The sequence below is a fragment of the Scylla paramamosain genome, chromosome 15, assembly GCF_035594125.1.
Source record: "Scylla paramamosain isolate STU-SP2022 chromosome 15, ASM3559412v1, whole genome shotgun sequence".
Classification (NCBI taxonomy): domain Eukaryota; kingdom Metazoa; phylum Arthropoda; class Malacostraca; order Decapoda; family Portunidae; genus Scylla; species Scylla paramamosain.
In genome coordinates this window covers 5211657-5234709 of record NC_087165.1, presented here as the reverse complement: position 1 = coordinate 5234709, position 23053 = coordinate 5211657, and the positions used below count along the sequence as shown (strand labels likewise).

Below are 23053 nucleotides of genomic sequence, written 5' to 3'. Positions count from 1 at the left end.
TATATATATATATATATATATATATATATATATATATATATATATATCATTGAATGTGATAGCTAGTTTAGCATTTATTTTTCTTAAGATATTTTCCTTATATCTTATGATTGTCTTATATTCTTTTTTAATTGGCTGTATGACTTCGCCGAAGCTAGTCATTTTCGCTAGATCGCGATTTCGGGTCCTTGACCCTTCTTCAGTAGCGAAGGTCTATCCGTGTTGAGGGTGTCGGAGAGAATGGCTCAAGCATAACATAACATAACAAAGAGAGAAAAGATGGGGAGGGAGAAGTGGGGATAGTGGGAAGAATAGGGGGGTGATAAGAAGGGAATTGTAGTAGGAGAAATAGTCACTGGGGCTTGACCCAGGCGCAATTTGAATTAGGAAGGACATCTTTTTTTTTTTTTTTTTTTTAACGTATTATATTCATTCTAAGATGACTCAAGCTGATTGCGGTGGTGTATTTATACCGGTAGGCTTGTCACCCCGCTGCGCGTCCTGGTCTCTGATTGGCTGACGGCTGTCGCGGGCTGTGCTGGGCTGCTACCCAAGCTGGGTCCTCGCGCGCTTGGTAATGCTTGTAGGTCTTCGGATTGTTGATTTAATGTAGGGTTTGTCTCTTTTATATATAGTGCTTCTAAGATGGGGAGACGCCTGGTGTCTGGGCATGTAGTTAGGATCTCCGTTTTATCTACTAGCATTCCTCTTGTGATGTTTATGTTATGCTTCTCCTTCAGATGTTTCTTGGGTGCTCCTGTTGCGAGGTGGAAAGTTAGTCGTTGGGAGAGTCTTGTTGTCATGCCAACATAGGTGGAGGGAAGGACTTCACAGTTTCCTTGGTTACACGTAAACCTATATATGACATGTGACTTCTGAAGGCTCTCTTTCTCTTTTGAAGGGTTATTATTATTATTATTATTTTTTTTTTTTGAGAGAGCCATCACGCAGATTGTGAAGAGGAACATCAAGCCTTCCGACCCTGACAAACAAGTTAAACTGATAATTTATTACAACACCAAGAAAACCAGCCATCTTCTAAAAAATAACCCTTCAAAAGAGAAAGAGAGCCTTCAGAAGTCACATGTCATATATAGGTTTACGTGTAACCAAGGAAACAGGAGCAACCAAGAAACATCTGAAGAAGCATAACATAAACATCACAAGAGGAATGCTAGTAGATAAAACGGAGATCCTAACTACATGCCCAGACACCAGGCGTCTCCCCATCTTAGAAGCACTATATATAAAAGAGACAAACCCCACATTAAATCAACAATCCGAAGACCTACAAGCATTACCAAGCGCGCGTAGACCCAGCTTGGATAGCAACCCAGCACAGCCCGCGACAGCCGTCAGCCAATCAGAGACCAGGACGCGCAGCGGGGTGACAAGCCTACCGGTATAAATACACCCCCGCAATCAGCTTGAGCCATGACATCCCCTCACTCCTCAAGCTCTGCTACTCACAATCCACCTCCCATCACGCAGAAGCCTGACTCGGAGGACGAGCGTGCTCAGTCTTCTGACGAAGAGGAAGATGACTCCGAGGAAGAGGATACAGAACATGGCCAACAGTCCCAGCAACCGTACGACGCCCCCCGTATCGCAGTAACTGTTATAAAGTCAAACGACGACACCTGGCCTTCCCCCTCACCGGACCCAAGATCCACAAGGGGATCCAGGAAGGTCGCTTCAAAGTCGGCCACAATGGGGAACATAACGCCACGGAGGATGTCCTTCAGTGGCTGAAGGACACCAAAGGCCCCTTTCACCGGCTCTGTAAGTCGGTGGAGCCCAGGCTCTTTGCCTCCCTCACCAATGGCCCTCTCCCGGATCATCTTCGGAACTCCCACACACCAAGAAGGACGCGTAGCTACCGAAAATGATGCGTCGTCTCAGGGTGATCCAGCACAACGTCTTGACATGGGACACACGTAAGTTTGACTTGATTAATACGTACAGACAGTTTGACCCAGACATTGTTCTTATCAACAGTCATGGACTAAAGGACGAAAAACGATTAAAAATCCCAGGCTTTAGGACCTACCAACAAAATTTCAGCAACGAACAGATGGACGGAGTGGCTATTGCAATTAGGAAGACAATTAGGCATAGGATTGAGGATGACTTCCTCTCAGAGACTCTTGCCGTAGTAATAGAGTCTCCAGACGGCCCCCTCACAATAGCCACATCATACCTTCCTCCGCGAAGACCTTTTATTCCCCACCCTGACTTTCTTAGATTATTACGCAGACAATCCCCTGTTTTTTTAGCTGGGGATCTCAACGCTCGACACCCGACATTAGGTACAGCGACAACCAACCAAGTAGGACGAGACCTCATCGACTATCTCAGACGACAAACTGCAAAACACATTGGACCTGACTTCCCCACCTATTACGGACCTCTCTCATCTTCTTCTCCTGACATTGTTCTTACTAACCGCCTTAACTTTCTCCACTACACCATTACACCAGGACCTCTCACCACAAGTGACCATATTCCCCTAATTCTTGACATTTCTACCTCTCCTTTACTCACTCCCACACTGCCGACCTACGCATACCATAGGACAGACTGGGAACAATTCACTAATGACAATGGACTTCAGATGACTAATTATCATGACATTTCCCAAGCTTCCCTTGAGGAAATAGACAGAGCTTTGCAGACTTGGACTTATACTGTTAAGACGACAGCTGACAGACACATACCTAAGACCACGTACAGAGTAGACCCGCAACCCAGACCCTCCCGACTGACACAAATAAATAGAATTCAGTTCGACGCGCTAAGGGAACAGGCTTCCCAGACTGGATGGACAATTGACAATTACCGTCGCTACATACAGTTGAGACACACATTGACAGACAGAAGACGACAGGAATCCAAGGATCACTGGGGAAGCAGGCTTGCCAGCTTAGCTGCAAGCCACAAAAACCCCAGGGTCTTCTGGAAAAAAGTTAAACAGCTTTCAGGACGCTCAGTAGGACCAGACTCATACTTAATTGACGACCAAGGACATAGACATTACTCAGATGCTGACAAAGCTCGTCTCCACACTTCCACCTGGGAGAGGGTATTCCAGGAGGAGGACGAGTTAGACTCCGACGAAGAAGACGTGCTGGATCGCCTTAGACCTCGCATCCAAGACACGCACCCGTACGGAGCAGCTGACCCCACCAGACTGCGAGGCGATTCCCCGCTTAACTGCCGGATCTCGTCTCTGGAGCTGACCCGGGCCATCCGGTCCACCAAGGCCACCTGCCCCGGCAAGAGTGGGATCAACAAGACAATCCTCTCCCATCTCCCAGTCAGTGCCTTGGACAGACTGCGGGAGATTCTAAACGCCTCCCTGTCGGCTGGATACTTCCCTGACGGCTGGAAGGAAGCGGAGATGCGGCTGGTGGTGAAACCTGGAAAGGTTCCCACCAGTCCTGCCAGCTATAGGCCCATCTCCCTTCTGGAAGTCCCAGGGAAAATGTTCGAGAGAATTGTCACGAGCAGGCTTCGGGACCACCTGGATGGACACGGCCTCTACCACCCTGGGCAGTTCGGCTTTCGGAGGGGGAGAGGGACAACCCACGCCATAGCTGTGGCCACGGAGACACTGGCTCTACACCAGGCCTCCCGCTTCCGATGCCACCTCGTCCTCCGGGATGTAAGCAAAGCGTTTGACAAAGTGTGGCACCTTGGACTCAAGTACAAGGTGCTACAGCTGGGTCTCCCAGACCCAGTTACCAGACTGCTTTGCGACTTCCTGGCGGACAGGACGGCGAGGATTAAAGTCGGCTCCCACCTCGGCCCAGTGTTCGGCCTAGAGAGTGGCGTGCCCCAGGGCAGTGTCCTCTCTCCCACCCTCTACACCATCTACACCAGCGACTATCCGGGCTCAGCAGCTGGTACCAACATCCTCTACGCAGATGATGTCTCGCAGGTCGTGTTTCATCCTGGCAGGTCTGGAGCCATGCTCAACGCTCGCACCGAGAGGGAGATCACCAGGGTCAATGACTTCGAGAAACGGTGGAAAATAAGGACAAATCTTGCCAAGTTCACCGTCATCCCCATGGCGGCACACCGGCCAGTCCCCCTCCATGTGCAGGGGGAGCCAGTCGCCTTCAAGAGGCAGGGCTCCATCCTGGGCCTCAGGGTCACGGGCAGGGGCTACACCACCCACATCACGGCACGGGTTGCACAAGCCCGTTCAGCGCTAGCTTCCCTGTACAGGTTCCGGGACCTGGAGGAAGGCATAAAACTCCACCTGGTGAAGGCCCTGGTGATCCCTGTCCTCACTTACCCACCGATCCCCACTCACGCCATGAGCAGGCGGGCCATCAGTCGGCTCCAGAAGGTTCAGAACTCAGCGCTCCGCTTCATCTTCAATACCAATTGGCAGGATTTCATCACCAGTGAAGAACTCCACCATCGAGCATCCCTCCCCGCCATCAACGTCAGGCTGCACCTCATGGCTGAGGCGGTGTGGCAACGCCTGAAGGACGATGACGGGGAATACATTAGGAATGTCCTGAGGCTACACGAGGAGGCACCGAACCAGCAACATGCCTGGTTCCCCAGAAGCCTCCTCATCACTGAAGGGCAAGACGCTCCCTTGCCCAGATATAAATAAATGTATATTTTGTACATAATATTTCTAATTTATGTAAAATAGTTAAATAATTATGTAAACTACAAAATATGCCCAATAAAAAGAGCTCAGGCATACTAGTAGTAAGAATAGCTAGCCGGACCGCCCGGCCACTTTCTTTCCTGTAATTTTTCTGTGTTTCTCCCCTACTTTGTAACCCCCTCCCCCCCCCCTTTGACTATTGTATATCTTGTTCCCCATTTTTTCATGTAACTTTCTTTAATAAACTGAAACTGAAACTGATTGAGCCATTCTCTCCGACACCCTCAACACGGATAGACCTTCGCTACTGAAGAAGGGTCAAGGACCCGAAATCGCGATCTAGCGAAAATGACTAGCTTCGGCGAGGTCATACAGCCAATTAAAAAAGAATATAAGACAATCATAAGATATAAGGAAAATATCTTAAGAAAAATAATAAATGCTAAACTAGCTATCACATTCAATGAGATATGTATTAGAGAAAGACTCCTGCCCATATACACCCTTAATATAATATATATATATATATATATATATATATATATATATATATATATATATATATATATATATATATATATATATATATATATATATATATATATATATATATATATATATATATATATATATACCTGAGTACATATACTTCCTTAATTATATATCTTGTATATTTTAAGAGCTTCATTCATAATTTAAGTTATTGTGAATGACGATCCCTCAACACCATTCTGATATCTTTATACTGAATTTGGAATCCGAAATTGTTATTCAATCTTTTTTTTATCATAGCACGAATGAGGAAGAGAAAAGCTCTTGGTATTCCATCTCTATTTTCTTAACTCTTGCGCACGCTTTTTAACGTAACTCTACATAATAAATGAAAGAGAGAAGCGATCATCTATTCATTCAATAACACATGAGAAACAGTAGACATCTTCCATATCCTTAGGACGCCTCTCCTCTGCGGAGGATATTTTTTAACATGCAAAAGGGCATGTCTCTCCTAAAGATAACGCCTCCCACATCCTGAGGGTGGCTATCTTATGGTGAGGACATGTGTATCCGAGGGGCGCCTCTCTCTTCCGAAGACGCCTTCCACATCTCAAGGGTGCCTCTATAAAGGCACCCATCATAAGCTACAAACCAGAATTTGCAGCTTATTTTGCAGAAAGACTTCTGTCGTGCGTGTCTTGATGCAGGGTGGGCTGCGGTAAAAAGCACCTGCAGTTTCACCTGTGGAGTTGACAGTACTGCATACACAGTTCCATAACTAGTACACAATTTGAGATAAAATAAATAAATATAAGGAAAACAATGAATTAGCAAGCATTGACCAACAATTATGTTTTCCATTCTTTTCTTTTTAGGAGATACACAGGCAGAAGGACAAAGACCTTAACATCTACGCCACTGAATTATTACCCACGCCACTGAACTATTACCCACATTCCACAACTTGAGTGAAGAGGAGTTTTATACTTGAGCTACCCGTATTTTTATATTTGTTTTCTTTTGTGTTTATTATAACAGGTCAATCATTGCATTACGCAGCTCCCTTTGGAATCCTGTGGAACTTTACAAAGTGAGCCGAAGACTAAAGGATTTCCCACATGATGACAGGCTACAGAGTTTACGTAATCCACTGAAATGTAAGATAGTTATTAGTAACTGTTGGACCTTCTGTTTCTTCAGTTATTCATATCAACTTCACTTTTCTGTTTACATGTTCGTAATGAAGAGAAAAATACGTATTTTTAATTGCTTCTATCCATAATACTTGTATGCACATGAAAGAAGCATAAAAAATATTTCCAAAGTGAAAGTCAATCAAGACCTACTCTCTATTTGGAAGCAACTGTAGAATTCTTTGTTTATCTTACTTCACTATATACCTGCACTAAAATGCTTCCATGACTAGCAGCACAAATTTAGCACAGCTGCCGAGTTCATACTGGAAAGACGATCGACGGAACTGTTGGAAAAGACGAAGACAAAATGAAGTTTGTGACGTGGATACAAAACCGTGCGCATAGCCTTGCATCAAAAACACATCATTCGCCGCCCTTGAAGCAAACTCAGACAGGAATGTTGACATATGGGGACCATTAGGTAACGCATTCCCCTTGCGATACTGTTTGACAAATATTTGCTTGCAGCTTGTACAGTGTTTTGTTGGGCACCGTAGCGTAATGCGGCAGTGTTTTCAGATTTGCAGTTATTACGTCGCGGTAACCTCGCCTTCATGTCCTTCCTCACCTCGCACTGGTGGGTTGATACCGAATGTTTATTTTGTCTATTCATTTTTGTTCTTAAGTAACAAGCACAACAAAACTACGTATGCATTATTGATTCATTAGTTCATTAGTGAATATGTGAATGAAACACGCACCTCGGTAGTCGCTAATTCACATTTTTTTTTTTTTTTTTTGCTTCGTAATAGAAACGTGATAATGATACTGCTATCTTTGGGAATTCAAGCTTAAAGCTCCCTCTTCCTAATGCCTCATCATCACCATCACCACCACCATTATCATCGTTATCACTTTGTTGTTATTGCTGCTGGCTGCTGTTGTTACTGCTGGTTGTTCTTGTTGTTGTTGTTGTTGTTCTGTTGCTGTTTGTTATTGTAGTTGTTGTCGTTGATTGTTATTGTTATTGTTATTGTTGTTCTCCTCCTCCCCCTCCTTCTCACCATCACTACCTCCACCGAGAGATGTGTGGATGTGCGTCCCTCCATCACATGCGGGTGGCGGTACTGACAGAGCACAGGACAGCCATGAGGCGTTAGGGTGAATAATGTGAGCACTAATCTTGGAGCGCTGGAGGATAATGATCAGGGGGAGCCACGCAGGACCGGAACAGTCCTCGTACATCTTAACGGCGGCTCGGCCGTTTCCTCGTGACTAAGGGAACACAAACGTTGCTTGGCATAAAAAAACGTGAGAGCGAACCACTGGGCGAGAACGGGTGTGGCTTTCACGTGTCTATAGTATAAAGGAGGAGGAGGAGGAGGAGGAGGAGGAGGAGGAGGAGAGAAGTAGAAAACCTCTCAAGATAATGACAACTCAATTGTGCACATGCATTATGATTGCTCTCTCTCTCTCTCTCTCTCTCTCTCTCTCTCTCTCTCTCTCTCTCTCTCTCTCTCTCTCTCTCTCTCTCTCTCTCATGCACAGAAAGTAGATGAAATAAAACACAAACAGTGGAAAAATACGAGTCCCCTTAATGTCTGTTATTCTTGGTCTGTTGCTGAAACGTTATCGGTGTTATGGAAGCAAGACCTTGGCGAGGAGTCCCGCACTTCTTTTGTTTCCCCTTTGTTATGAAGACGAATGAATAATGGAGCTGAAATCATATCCAGGAATTCTCCACCAGCGAGTCACGGCTGAAGCAGGAAGCATATCGGGTCTCACATACACGGGCTGGACTGCTGCTGCCTCCCTCCCCCGGCGAGCGAAGACGTGCGTGACGCTGCCAAGTGGACGATGAGGCTCCCGTGTGACGCCTGGCTTCCCATCATTACTCTGCCCCGCCCCATACTACCAGCCTCTCTCTCTCTCTCTCTCTCTCTCTCTCTCTCTCTCTCTCTCTCTCTCTCTCTCTCTCTCTCTCTCTCTCTCTCTCTCTCTCTTTCTACTTAAATGATAAGTAACAATAACGAGAGAGAGAGAGAGAGAGAGAGAGAGAGAGAGAGAGAGAGAGAGAGAGAGAGAGAGAGAGAGAGAATTACTACTATATAATCATTTGCCATATACGTAGCCTCATCTCCCTCCTCTTCCTCCCTGCATTACACACACACACACACACACACACACGCACACACACACACACACACACACGAACACTGGTTATACAGCTCAAGTAAACACACAAGCCCATATATACATTTCTACGGGGAATTTTCAGTCCATATACTTAGATCCTGTTCTTTCCCATAGATCCCCCCCGCCCGTCCATCTTAGCGAGGATAATTGATCAATTTGTAAGATGACTGACGTGGGAATTCGTACGCAAATTGCCTTTTTCTTTCTTTGTCTCTTTTTTCAGTGATTTCTTGTTTCAGTCGGAGGGCGCGGTATACGTAGAGGTATTATAGTGGTTACCTGCGTGATTCTTGCTTCCTAAATCAGCTTGTAATTTAGTTCTTGATTGCACATTATAATTATTCCGTTATTCCGTTCCCTTTCTCTACCGTGAACGTCTTGCATACGAGCATTTTGTGTGTGTGTGTGTGTGTGTGTGTGGGTGTGTGCGTCTGAAAGCAATAACAGTAAAGTAAGTTAGAAAAAATAATTGAATACATTAATAAAGAACGACAGAAAAAAAAACAAACAATAGAAAGAGAACCGAAAATGATAAAGGAAGGGAAGAATAAAAAAGAGGAGTTACACAAATTGAAAGGAAAACACAATATAAAAGAAATCGAGAAAAGTACTGTGTGTGTGTGTGTGTGTGTGTGTGTGTGTGTGTGAGAGAGAGAGAGAGAGAGAGAGAGAGAGAGAGAGAGAGAGAGAGAGAGAGAGAGAGAGAGAGAGAGAGAAACGCGTGATACATACCATCCACTTGATCTTTCGCCAAAACACTTTCTTCCATTTTAATGAACGCGGAACAACCCATGGACAGCAAAAGGTGAAAAATATTACGTATAGTTCGACAAGTCCTAACTCAAGGTACAGTACAGCTGTAAAGGGCTATCTTAATACTCATGAGAGAAATCATGCCAAGTTTTGCTACTTACATGCAAGTAAACAAAAAAGACCTGAAACTTATGACATTGTTATCGCCTGCACTGGAAAGATTATTATGGAAGACTTAGGATTGGGTGGTTGTAGGACTTTTTGCGCCGCAACAACGAGGTCATAAGGCGTCGTTTGAGGCCGACACACACAGAAAACTACAATGGCAGGTATGTTGCTCCGGGAGACAGTGCTTCTGCCTCTCTCACTACATGGGCATTTAAAGGTGCGGTTATAGCCAGTAATATTTAACCACATTTGCAATTCAGATTGAACTTTGAAGTGTAGCCCAACAGGTGTGTTTTTCCGCACCACCTCGCTCCCCACTAACAATTTCTAGAACTGTTTTGCAAGCGTGAGAGCAGAAGTTTGGATCCACTGCCCGTGTTTAGCTTGTGTTTGCAGGCGCCTAGACTAAACACTTCACTTTGTCATGTTGTTTACTCATGATTCTCTTCTCCCTTTAGCATTTTCAACTCTTCCAAAATAAGGTAAGTAAAAGTAAAGAGAAAATAATAAAGAGTTGTAGAATAGAGCGTTATTCAGGAGCACAAGATCCTAATCTAAAGGTTTTTAAAAAGGACTGGAGGAATTCTTCTCCGTCATGCATTAACTCACCACTGTTCATGCTGTGGTCTCAACCCTTCTTGCTGGATTGCCTTGCTGGAGTCTTACAGCATCGGTCTGTTGCTGTTCCTAAGAATAAATATTTTCTCGACTTTTTTTTTTCTCTCTCCTGGACTGCTGTGGTTACGTCAGGGAAAGCTGGCGGTAGTGGCATGGGGTAGGTAGTGGTGGTGATGGTCTATCGTATCGGTAGCACGTATATAAGAGCGCCTCAGACCACTTGCCCTGCGCATTCATAGGGCGGGCATCAGCAAGTGAGTATTGCACTTTTCCCCTTGATTTTTTTGTATCCCTTTCATCACACACACACACACACACACACACACACACACACACACACACACACACACACACACACAGATACATACATACACAATCACGCAAGGAAACTAATCCCTCTTAGAGTTTCATATCTTTCGGGGGGGATAAATGAGTCTAAAATCATTGAGAGCGATCAAACCTAACTGAACTATTCCTTGCTAACCTTACATTACAGATGACTTGTAGAATTTTTACCATTTTGTTTGGTTTAGCGAGAGACGAACGATGTTGGCACGTGCTTCTATGCATACTATTACTACTACTACTGCTACTGTCTACTACTACTACTACTACTGCTACTACTACTACTACTACTACTACTACTACTACTACTACTACTACTACTATAACTACTTTTTATGACAGTTCGTTGCTGTTGCCTTTGTCACGAGCACCACCACCACCACCACTATTATTATTTTTTCCTAATAATTTAATATTGCACTTGTTTATTTATCATTAATGCAGCTAACAGCCTCTGGGGTGACTGAGAAATAAGCCTGAGCAGCAGTAGAAAGAAATATGTATTTTCCAGGATAATTGATATAATTCTTGCATCTTTTTCATACAATAAAAGAAAATCCATAATCACAACACATCAGTTTCTCACTTCATCTTAGTTACTCATCTTACTTTGTTTATATGAATGAACATTACAGCTGAATGATCATCTTGATTTCCTGCCTTCTGCATTATTTAGATTCAGCTTATCTTTGTCAATGAAGAAGGCAATTCCTATTTAGACGTAGCTGCCTTCCATGACGACCCTGTTTCTCACTCATTATTAAGCTTCACCTGATCCAATAATTTTTTTTTCACTTACTACGAACCGTCCCAGGCCAGAGACATCACAGCAGACTGCTTTGGGATCCCCCCAAACCAGTTACATCTTCATTCCAGCAACACTGGTGTGGTGGAAGTGTACAATGAACTGACATGAAAGTACTTACTTTTCGGTAAAATTAGATACTTAAGATGAGGAATATTTTCATTATCATATAGCAGTTATGAAGCTTAAGATATGATGTATAATTCCGTTCAATGAAATTCAATTTCTCCAGTACTAAAAGACTCAACACTTGAATGACACAGTTTGCTAACAGCTAGACCATTAAGTAAGCTATGTTGCGGTGCTTTACGTAAGTAAGTTTTTGTCCTAGGCGTTATTCATGTATTGTCTATGTCATGCAAGCTCATCAACTCGGAATATAAAAAGTTTACCTTCCATTTGATTTCAATATTCTTCATATCAACCCACAGTTGATATAAGACTACAGAGAAATATGTTGCTGAACTACTAGGGAGGCCGAAATGTTGCCTTTGCCTCCCACTTCCTCCAGAAAAGAAACCTGAAATAATGCCACTAAACGCACCAGTACTGAGCCAGGACACTGACAAGGAATCTTGAGCTGGACATCTCTAATTTTTTTTTTTTTACCACGCTTTCTCTAATGAACATGCAGTAAGCAAAGGGCTTCTACAAGCAAGGAAAGCAGATACAGTGAGACAATCATAACTCTGTGACTTTAATTTTCACAATGACATTCCCAAAGAATCACGTTTCAGCAAGCCACGGTGTGTGCCAACAGTGATGGCTGTGGTGCGCATTACGGTGGGGCTGGTGGCGGTGGTAGCAGCAGTGGGAATGCCTTACATTGAACCTCAGCAACGCATCGATTCTGTTTCCAGGTAAGTGACCTCCTGTCACTGAGAGAGGAGTAATTATTTAATGGGACGTCCAATTGAAGGTTTTTAATTTAAATGATCTTCACAATTTTCCATCTGCATATGGAAAATTTCTAATGGAATGACGCCATCACAGCACCAGAAACTTGTGGTATCCATACCTTTCCACAAGCGACTTGATTGATTAACACCTAAGCTTTCTGTACTAAGTGATAATGCACTAAAGCGATGCACTGCAGGTGAATAAGGCTGATTTGCTTTTCTTGTGTGCCAATACTAACAGGAATGATCAACGATTGTCACCGACGAAAGAATTCAACAAAAGGAAGAAAAAAGAAGAAAAACGGATATAGCCACTTAAAAGTTTGTAGCATGAGGCACTTGTTCTACCGAAGGAGCTTCGGATGAGTAGAGGGTAGTGTAGTAAACGCAGATTCTCAATTCTAGTTTCTCATTGTCAGCCCCGCGTTATTGACAGGAGACACGAAGCAACCCATGAAATAACAGGCTGCACGGATTTTCTGAGGGATTATTTCAATGTTAAAGCTCCTCAATGATATCCTGACTCTAACCAATCTGTACTACCTCTCTTCTCAACTGTGCTCTCCTTCCTCTACCTTGCCCTAAGTGCGTCTCTTTCGTCGACTTTCATACATATAATCTCTATTCGACGAGTCAGGACAAGTTACGTAGGTACTTTCAGTTGTAATAACTGTTTTACATGCAAAGAAACACCAGCAGTAAACAAATCGCGCATGATATGTCTTGTGTTACCTCTATCCCTCCAACCCGAGAAAAGGTAAGCCTCGTCCTCCCTGGCCGTGACGAGAGCAGACGGACGCCCAGCCTTCATCCTCGCTGCGTCGGCCACACGCCACCCTCACAAAACGAAGTAGTACATTTAAACACTGCAGCGTGACCACTGGCACAACATTAGCTTTGACACTTATCTCTTTAAAATCTTATTTCATAATAAGTCTACACAGATAGTGGGATCATTATTGCTGACTACGTTTGGTAATTGTGTTATGACCTTGAAATCTATTTTTCTTCTTTTCAGCAGTGAGATGCAGGGTGGCATCGGGGAGGGATTCATGACAAGCCATTCGGGGCGTGGCCAACATAACAGGATCAAGAAAACACGCATGAGGCAGCTTTCGGAATCTGTGTCGTCCAGTGTAAAAGAACCGTACTGGCGGAGCGAGAAAACCCTATACAGGAGCCACAGAGAACCAAGAGATCTCAGTCGACTCCCTATGATAAATAAGGCTGCTATGGACATCAAAACCGAGAAATGTCAAGCACGCGCAAGCAGAGGAAAGAGAGCCGTGTCCAGTACGTCCCACATGCACAGTGAGGAAACACCACGGCTAACAAAACGACGCTACCGAGGGCATACGGAAAAGCAAAACACAGTCCCATTAAATGACAAGGAAGAAGCAAAATCAGGAAATCTTCGACAAATCACTGGCGGAAGAGGAAGACTGAATGAAGAAGAAAAGGAGGAATTAAGAGAATGGATCGAAAGTTTAAAGGAAGACGCGATACTGATTTTGAGGAAGAATAATGGAAATAATGAAGCCGATGATAATATGTTGAATTATGAACAACAACGACGACGCCATCAACAACAAAAACAACAACAACAACAACAACAACAGGAAGAGGAGGAGGAGGAGGAGGAGGAGGAGGAGGGAGATGAAAAGGAGGAAGTGTGGGCCGGAGATGACAAAGACTGGACTGAGTGGACCACACAAAGTTATGGAAACGATAGATGGGTAGATGAGCAAAAGAGACTAGGAGAACTATCACAAGAACAACTGAAAGAACAACAGATAGCACTGAAAAAACAAAAACATCATCATCATCAACAAGAACAACAACAACAACAACAACAACAACAACAACCAGACTATTTTCAACTAGAAGAATCCGAAGCAAAATTCGAAGAGTATGAAAAACAAAAGTCGGGACAAGAAGAAAGATGGAAGAAAGAGGAAGTTGAAAAAGATGAGGAGAATCAAGGAACTGGGTGGAAAGACGCAGATTATTATTATGACGAACAAGAATCGGCACTTGAAGAACAACCGAGGAAACAAGAGAAAGAGTATTATTCCGATACAGAAGAATCTAAACAACAACAACAACGACAACATAAAGGAAGGGGGAGAGATGATGACAAAGAGGAACAAGGACAAGGACAACCAGACGAAGAGAGGGAGGAAAAAGAAACAAATCAGTACGCAGGATGGGGAAATGAAGGACAAGAAAAAGAACAAGAAACTGAATTTGGAGAACAAGCACAAGGAGAAAGAAGGAAAGAAGAACAGCGAGAGAGCGAAACTCGTAAACCGAAAACAAGACTAGAAGAAGAACAAGAAGAACAAGAACAAGAAGAACAAGAAGAACAAGAAGAATTAGAAAGTCAAGAAAAAGAAAGAACGTTTGGAAGAAAACAAAAGACTGAACACACAGTAAGGAATAAACAGAAGCTAAGACAAACACTACGTGAAAGACAAGAAGAAGAAGAAGAAGAAGAAGAAGAAGAAGAAGAAGAAGAAGAAAAAGATGATGATGATGATGATGATGATGATGATGATGATGATGATGATGAGGAGGAGGAGGAGGAGGAGGAGGAGGAGGAGGAAAAAGAACAAGATGTAAAGCAGGAAACAGATATGAGGAAAATCGAAAAGGAGACTAAAAAGGAGCATATGAAAAGAAGGCGACTTCACAGGAAGCACGAGAGACCAAGAGAACAATAACCACAGCGAGAGAGAGAGAGAGAGAGAGAGAGAGAGAATCATGGAGACAGACCGAAGATTGAAGTAAGTTGTTCAAGGGAAAATAACAATGAAATGAATCTCAAAACAGATACAAAACTATAAAATGAATTGAAGAGGAGGAGGAAGAAAAGAAGAAGAAGAAGAAGAAGAAGAAGAAGAAGAAGAAGAAGAAGAAGAAGAAGAAGAACACATGATAATACAGAAAACAATCAACAAGAACATGCCATTAAAGTAAAACATAAAAATGTACTAAATTTCAATAAAAATTATTGCATAACAACCAACGCCTTTGTCTTTGAGGTCGAGAGAGAGAGAGAGAGAGAGATTGGAGTTTGAAGATAATGTTATGATTAGCAGAACAAGATATTTCAAACAGTCTGCTTCCTCCATCTTCTCAACATTCAGCCTTACATTCATCTTACCACCTGTCTCCCTGGTGCGCTTCATTACGTTCTCTTTTCTACACTAACCTTCAGTTTTCTTCTCCTATACACCAATCTAAACTCCTTTACAAGTCTAGTTAACTTCTCTGTATCTCCCACCATTTATATGACATCTGCAAAACAGCACTTGATTCACACTCCATTCTTAATCCATTCTTCTATCCCATCTTCTACCCAATATTCACACCATCCATATACTGTAAAGTTCCCTTTTATCACGCCACCTCTCACTCATTTCTTACCACACACCTCTGCACTCTCCACTACAGGTTTTTTTACATCACTCTAACATCATCCACCTCTTGCTATCTCACTTCAATCCATTCCTTATTCAACATCTCTTGAAACTCTACTGTTTTTTCTTCCTTATCCAGTTCCCTCACATTCAGAACATTCCTCTCCTCTGTGCCTTACCATACTCCACCTTACAGCCAATTTCTCCAGTTTCTCCTCAGGATCCCATAAAGTGGAGGTGCATTTGGCATTTTGCCTCTGCTAATTTGGCATTTTGCCTCTGAGAGCCACAGTATCCTGTGGCTCTCTCTATGACCCACAATGCCATCATATATATATATATATGCAGAGAGAGAGAGAGAGAGAGAGAGAGAGACACCCTTATTCCACAAGGGTCAGTCCTGGGACCCACGCTGTGGAATATCTACCTGAATGACATCCAACAGGGCATCCCCACAGCCTGTGCCTATGCTGACAACTGTACTCTCTCTTGATCCTACTCAAGGGATGAAGTACAGGACATGATAACCTCTGTCAACAGACAGCTGGACAACGTGACGGCCTGGGGAGAGGGTGGCAAGTCAAGTTTGCCCCCGACAAAATCAGGCCATGGTAATATCACATGCCGGGGAGAGCACGGACCAGCTGCATGGAAGGCTAAGGCTTGGAGAAGACCTCTAAAAGACAGTATTGACATCCTCAGCGTGGAGATTGACTCTTGGCTGCACTTTGACAAGCACCTCAAGAAGGTGGTCCGAAATGCCTCCTTCAAGGTGACACTGCTGCGCCGAGTGAAACACCCCTCCCCTGATGACTTACTGACCCTGTACAAGGCCCAAGTCAGACCTGTCATGGAGTATGCCCCCCTCACCTGGATGTTAAGTGCCCGCTGGATAAGCGTACAAAGGTGGGCAGAATGCCTTATCCAAGGAGGGGACCAACAGAGATCACTCCAGCAACCATGGCAACAGCAGCAGCAGCGGACATCAAAGACTGGCCCAGCAGCTCCAGCGTTGGACTGCTTGGTGCACCACAGGAGAGTCACCGCCCTGATGGTACTACACAAAGCACAGGTCCAGCACATGTCGCACCTGGTGGACCTGAGGGCCATCTAGAGGAGGTCTGAGCGATGCACGAGGACAGTGCTGAGCAACGACTCCCTCTTGGAGGTCCCAAGGTCCTACTCCACCACCCACCAGCGCGCCTTCCCTGCCACAACGGTCAGGCTGTGGAATGCCTTCACCACTGCTGTGAACATCAGGCAAATGTCCACCCAGCAGGCAAAGGTTAGTGCCCACAGCTGGCTACAGCAGCAGCCACCTTGATATTGAAGTATATAGTGTAGTGTGCAGTGTATAGTCTGTAGTATGTGTAAATCTGTGGACAGTAGCTTTGCGATAGTTTGTCACACGATGGAGTAAACTTTAGTTAATATGTCCTCCCTAATTATATCATTGGACTTACTGCAAATGTTTAAATAATGAGAGAGAGAGAGAGAGAGAGAGAGAGAGAGAGAGAGAGACGCACGCACCCCCGCATGCACGCACGCACCCACGCATACATCCACGCACGCACCTCCACTACACCCTCACCCACCTACACTACACACGCACGCACGCACGCACGCAAACACGCAGGAGAGAAGCAAACAAACAAACAAACACCAGCTTGATACAGTGGGTCTCACCCCCTTGGAGGCAGACGTCCCAGCAGGTGTCGCTCCCCTGAAACCCTCTGGCACATCAAATTTTCACGTGCTTTTAGAAATGCCCCAAAATTGAGTACCTTATTTGCTCTAATGATTCACGTGCTGCTATTATCTACTGTAATATTTTACATTCAAATTTTGTCATCCGTGATACCCTATCTGATTTAGATTTTCACCCTTTACAAAGACATCTATATTTTTTGTCCGCACTGTGGGGAAAGGCCCCCATTCAAGTCTGCAGTTTAAGGGTTAAGTTTGGTCTTAGTTGAAGGCACAATATAGGTGCCCAAGTCTCACAGTGTTGCCCTGATCATTTATCATTAAGCTGCAGGAAAACCAGGGACCACATCCTCATTTAAGTCTCTCAGTAAAGACTGAGATCCTATTGGGCATATCTTTTGAAGTCAAAACTCTGCTCTTTCATCATACTAGTTCTAGTTTCACAGTTATGATATGCAAACATACTGTGCATACACAATTTTAAAGATGCATTTAGGAATAGATTTAAGGTTTCAATGTATGAAAGGTAAACATTTCTTTTATTATAAATCTCTGACAGTGAGGTTTCTTTACTGTCTAACATTATATCAACAATTAGTATTAAAAAGTAATCCATTAGTATATAATGAATATCAATATTTACATTAATATAAAAGGTCTAGTAGGTTTCAAGGTTTTAAATTATCTTAAACAATGCTTTACTAGTGTTACTTAACCTAAAATTTAAAATACATTAAAATATCTTAAAATAACACTGTCAGTTTTCCATCACAGCTTTCATCAGTACTGATAATAGTCACATAAATGTTTTAGTATTTCAGTGCTAATAAAAATATTGCAATATAACATAACAATACCCCATGCTAGTAAAAAAAAAAAATCTGGAATAGACTAGAATACAGAAAGACATTACATATAGATACTATGAAGGCAGGATTACATGAGTGCAATTCAGGTCCTGCATACTGCAACTAGCTAAGTACAACTAAGTAAATTTATCTTTCTGGTCTCTTACTAAGAAGTGCTGCCACACATGAACTCATCTTTTAACAACCCCATACACAGAAGAGCAGAATTCCACTTCCATCCCTAGACAGTCAGACCACAATTTCTTGAGTTATGTCTACATCTAGCCTCTTCTCATGAATACTTACAGGTTCAAAGTCTGCATGGAACCCCAAGAAGGACCAACCTTGATTTTCACTGGCAGAGCAACAGACAGCTGTAGGGCTCCCTCCATGTGTTTTTGGACAAGCTGTGCCACCTGAATCACATCTTCACTCATAACCTGCAAATAATTTCAACATCAACTTTCATATAGCTGTTTTTTTTAGATACAGCATCAGAAAAAATAGCATACCCATCCATCCATTTACATGGGGTGTCAGTCACTCTTAAAACATACATAATGGCTCAACCAAGAATATACAGTTAAATAATTAATATAATTAATCCTATCAAACAACTGGAGGAAAACTGCATTCAATCTTTCAACCTTTCTAGCTTCCCTTCATATAATGTTGTCCCTTACCTCATACATCAACTCATCATGAAGGTTAAGAACAAGATGAGCTCCTCTGGACACCTCTTGGCAGGTGGAGAGCACAGATGCAGTAAGGCAAGTTGGTGCTGTGGGGAAGGTTTCCCTGAGGGCTATTTGTATCTGCACCATTGCTTTTTTAACTAAATCTGCTGCAGAACCCTGGATGGCAGTGTTCACTGCTTGGCGCTCACTTTGGGCTGAAAGAATCACAATAATGTTAAAAAAAATGGAAAACAAGGGAATTGGGGGAAACCATTAGGTTCTCATTTTTCATCTCTGTGTTGACAATTTACAGTGAAAGTATCAAAAAGAGATTTCTTATTAAATTGTCTTGTACACTATCATCACCTGAACATATGTACTCTTAAAGGTGCAGAAAATAATGTATTGTTGCACCACCAAACTCAAGCATCAGTCCAAAGAAGCTGAAGTAACTCCTGCAGTTGACATCATGCTAATCACAACTGCTTTGCCGTGGTAACTCACCACGGGACCGATGACATGTACTGGTGATGGCCGGCAGATAGCGGCGGCGGCCCAGCAGAGTTGTGACATAACCGTTGCAGCGAGCAGCCTCCACAGTAGTTTTGGCAAATCTCTGCAGGCCTGGAAAGCTGCTCTTAAATTGTTCCATGAGAATACATGCCTCTTCCTCCTCAATCTGAAGCTGCTCTCCTAAAGCTCGTGCTCCCATTCCATAGATTATGCCATAGCATACCTGAAATCAAACCAAAATGTACAACTTGATTAAAAGCCTTTATAATTTATACCTAGTATACCTATAACACTCCGAATCTATCAATCACCAAAGTAAGATCTCTTATAAAGCAGAGAAGCCAAGACAAGATAAATACATGGACACATTCACATTTACAAAAATTTCCTCATATTTTAGTCCTTGCGTCTTCAATAATTAGTTATGCTGCAGCATATCTAGCTCTCACCACATGGCTCAACAGAAAATATAGTTCACCCCAGCTACACCACAGCAGATCTTTTTCAGTTCCTGAACAGATCAACTGATCAAGCCAGATGTGAAAATCTCATTAAGATCCTGGAAGTTGTATCACCACTCAACATTCATTACTGTTCTCATTCATCCCTAGCACACATAATCATTCTTCCTTCCTCCACAAATTTTCTTATTGCATCTCAAGTTCTCCACACACAGTACATCTATTCCATTAGTGACTGTTCCCTTAGCTTTAAACCACTTACGACAGATCCAGCTATCCAATGAACTACTTCACCAATCACTCTTTTTCCATTCTCTATGCATGCCTAAATCATTATAGCACTCCCTGCTCCTCTTGATCAGCCAACTAACTTCCCATACTAGTTATCTTTCATTCCTCTTATTTTTATTTTTTTTTTTATTAATCCACATTTCTATGATAATCTTCATTACATTCAATCTCCTTTTCTCTCCTATTCAATCTCCTTTTCTCTCCTATTCTCATATTCATGTTCAGTCCAATACAATGCAATTAGTACCACTACCCTCTCATAAAATCTTCTCTATGTATTCATGCTAAGAAATCTACATCTGAAGACCTTATTCATGCCTATGCACACCCTCCTTGCTTCATTCAATCAACATTTTATTCATCCATCCACAGTAACATCAGACCTTAAATGACTCCTAATGCAACTCAATATTCAAAACTACATTCACCTTCTCATACTTGTACACTTCATTACCTTACTATTAGTCTCACTCACTCTCAATTTCTTCCTTGTGGACGATTTTTCCAAACTCCTCAACCATCTGTCTGGAACTCTACACTGAAGCAGCTACCAGGGCAGCAACATCCTCAAACAACAGCTGATTCAGATTCCACTCTACCTCTTTCACCAAACACTAACCTCTACCTAACATTTTTACAAGCGCCTTCCTTGAAACACACACATAGCCTGATGGTGCAGTGGTTAGCATGCCATATTCACAACAGAGAGGTTCCAGGTTCGATTCCTTCCAGGTTATTGGTACCATGTGGCAGCCAAAGTGTGTATGATACTTATAATAATGTAAAAACAAAAGATCTCTTCATAAACACTGTATTGTGTATTTTGCCTCTTGATTATTATTATCATTATTATGAAACCAACCTTATAAATATTAAACAACTAAGGGGATATCATACACATCTATCTTTACTGCCTTTACTGCCACTGCTATCATTCACTTACACTATTTCTAAACCATAAAAAGTACTCTACTCTTCACATGAAAACTTACTTTATCATTTAAAATTCTAAGGTCTAAACCATAAAATTTCTCAACAGTCCACAATTCCTCTCCACCTATTATCAATAACATAATCCCTTGAAATCCACAGAGACACAAACACAGCCTTACCTTTTGCCAAATAATTTTCACATACTTGTCTTCACAACAAACACTGATTCACAGCTTCCACCTCCATGTAATAAAGTACAATAGGGTTCATGATAATGAACTTTATTCATTCCAATGTAGCATTCATTATGGCGTATGTGTGTTATGGTGACTCAAGAACCTATAGGAAAAAATTGATTGGTTCCAGGGAAACATGAAATAACATTAAAAAATCCACAATTAAAAAAAAAATCAAAATGAGCACATCAGTACTATTAAATTTGAGATAACACAGTAAATATATACAATACCCTCCTGAGTTTTGCACCTAGTCCTAAATTATTACCATCCCTTATTTTGCACATTATTACCCCAAGTTTTGCGCTGTTTTGACAAGTACTGGTCATATTTACCTACTGTCAGCATCGTGGTTATACGTATAGTAAATCCCGCCTAAGTCGGAGCTCTCTCTCTCTCTCTCTCTCTCTCTCTCTCTCTCTCTCTCTCTCTCTCTCTCTCTCTCTCTCTCTCTCTCTCTCTCTCTCTCTCTCTCTCTCTCTCTCTCTCTGAAAGTAAGAACGGTCCTAAGGATTGCTAAACAAAATGAGACAGAATGAAAATAGAATTACATTTACAAGTGTGAGAAAGAGGGGGAGACAATGAAATGATAATCACATAAAATGAGAGAGAGAGAGAGAGAGAGAGAGAGAGAGAGAGAGAGAGAGAGAGAGAGAGAGAGAGAGAGAGAGAGAGAGATTCACTCCCATGTCCCTTCCCTGATGAATAAGGGGGAGGGGAGATGACAGGGCGGGAGGTTTAAGACAAGACAAAAGAAGGAAGAGGAAACCCAAAAAAAAAAAAAGAGGAAGGGACAGGCAGCGGATAGGTGAGCAGCAGCTCACCCCCGCTGTCTTGTGAGTTTTAGTTTGTTATTCTGATTAAATTTTAATTGAAATTTCAATTTCCACACGAATAGCAAGTTCATCTTGCTAGTTTTGGTTCATTATTCCGATTAAATTTTTATTAAAATTCCAGTGCTCGCACTAATGGGGAGTTCATTATGCCAGTTTTGGTTTGTTATTCTGATTAAATATTTATTAAAATTTTGGTGCATTATTGCAGTTGTACGCTGTAACGACTGTGTGTTGTTGTGTACCCTACTGTACTTTACAAAAATATATTTAAATTGTATCATTACAATTCTCAAAGACCATTTCTCAATGGTTTCCACAGACAGAAACTCATCTATTTTGTTGAGGTGTGCCAGCATCTAAACAATGAGACAGTACCTGTTTGGCCTGCTGCCGTTGCTCTGAGGTGACCTCAGAAGGTTGGGAGGCAAGATGTGTAGCCAGAAGAGTGAACACATCCCCTCCACTGTTGAGCAGTTGCAATAAGGGTTGATCACCTGCTAGATGAGCAAAGAGTCTGAGTTCCAACTGGGAATAGTCAGCTGCTAGAAGCACATGGCCGGGTCGGGCAACAAAAGCATGTCTTAGACTCACTGTATGGTGGTGTTGTTTCTCCTTTTTAAATTCTTGAGCCTGCAAAAAGAAAAGGATTCCTGACAAATTAATGAATTAATTTCAGCTACCTAGCCTTCATCTTCACTTTCCTACATCTTTTGCTTTAGATTAGATTGCATAAGCTATTACAAACAGCCATGTAAGGCCAAAAAGTCTGATGCTGTTTGTTGTTCCTTTAGAACAGCATGTAAACAGGAATTTTCTTTATCCTATATTCACCTCAAAATTTTCAAGGAACTTGGTGCTGGGAACAGAAGAGAAATAAATCTACAGCAGCACCTTTGAAAGAGAGAAAAACAGTGGCAATGTTTTAAAACTTCACCTGGACCACATATATTTGGAAAGTGACAGATGCAAGCAATGCCTAATAGTATTATCTAAAGAATGAAGAAATTAGATAACAAATACATAAGGGAGACATATTAAGAGTATGTTAAATATTATTTTGTGTTCACAGAAAAGGTGCTTGGAT

General features: G+C 42.4%; 2 protein-coding genes across 4 annotated transcripts in view; one reads left to right on the top strand and one right to left on the bottom strand.

The window, feature by feature from the left end:
* The first annotated feature begins 10234 nt into the window (after positions 1-10234).
* LOC135107306 (uncharacterized) lies at positions 10235-18468 on the top strand. The gene is made up of 4 exons (XM_064017005.1): positions 10235-10250; positions 11907-12006; positions 16008-16752; positions 18331-18468. Coding segments are annotated over exons 1-3 (675 nt in total). The 5' UTR covers positions 10235-10249; the 3' UTR covers positions 16582-16752; positions 18331-18468.
* Positions 17678-23053, bottom strand: part of LOC135107304 (DNA polymerase theta-like) — a 48103-nt gene continuing 42727 nt past the window's right edge. For all 3 annotated transcript variants that reach the window (XM_064017002.1, XM_064016999.1, XM_064017001.1), the window contains exons 28-31: positions 22345-22599; positions 19204-19435; positions 18706-18914; positions 17678-18462 (exon numbers count right to left, since the gene is read on the bottom strand). In XM_064017002.1, coding sequence (XP_063873072.1) covers positions 18325-18462; positions 18706-18914; positions 19204-19435; positions 22345-22599 — 834 coding nt within the window. In that variant the 3' untranslated portion in view covers positions 17678-18324. The remainder of the gene's footprint in view (positions 18463-18705; positions 18915-19203; positions 19436-22344; positions 22600-23053) is intronic.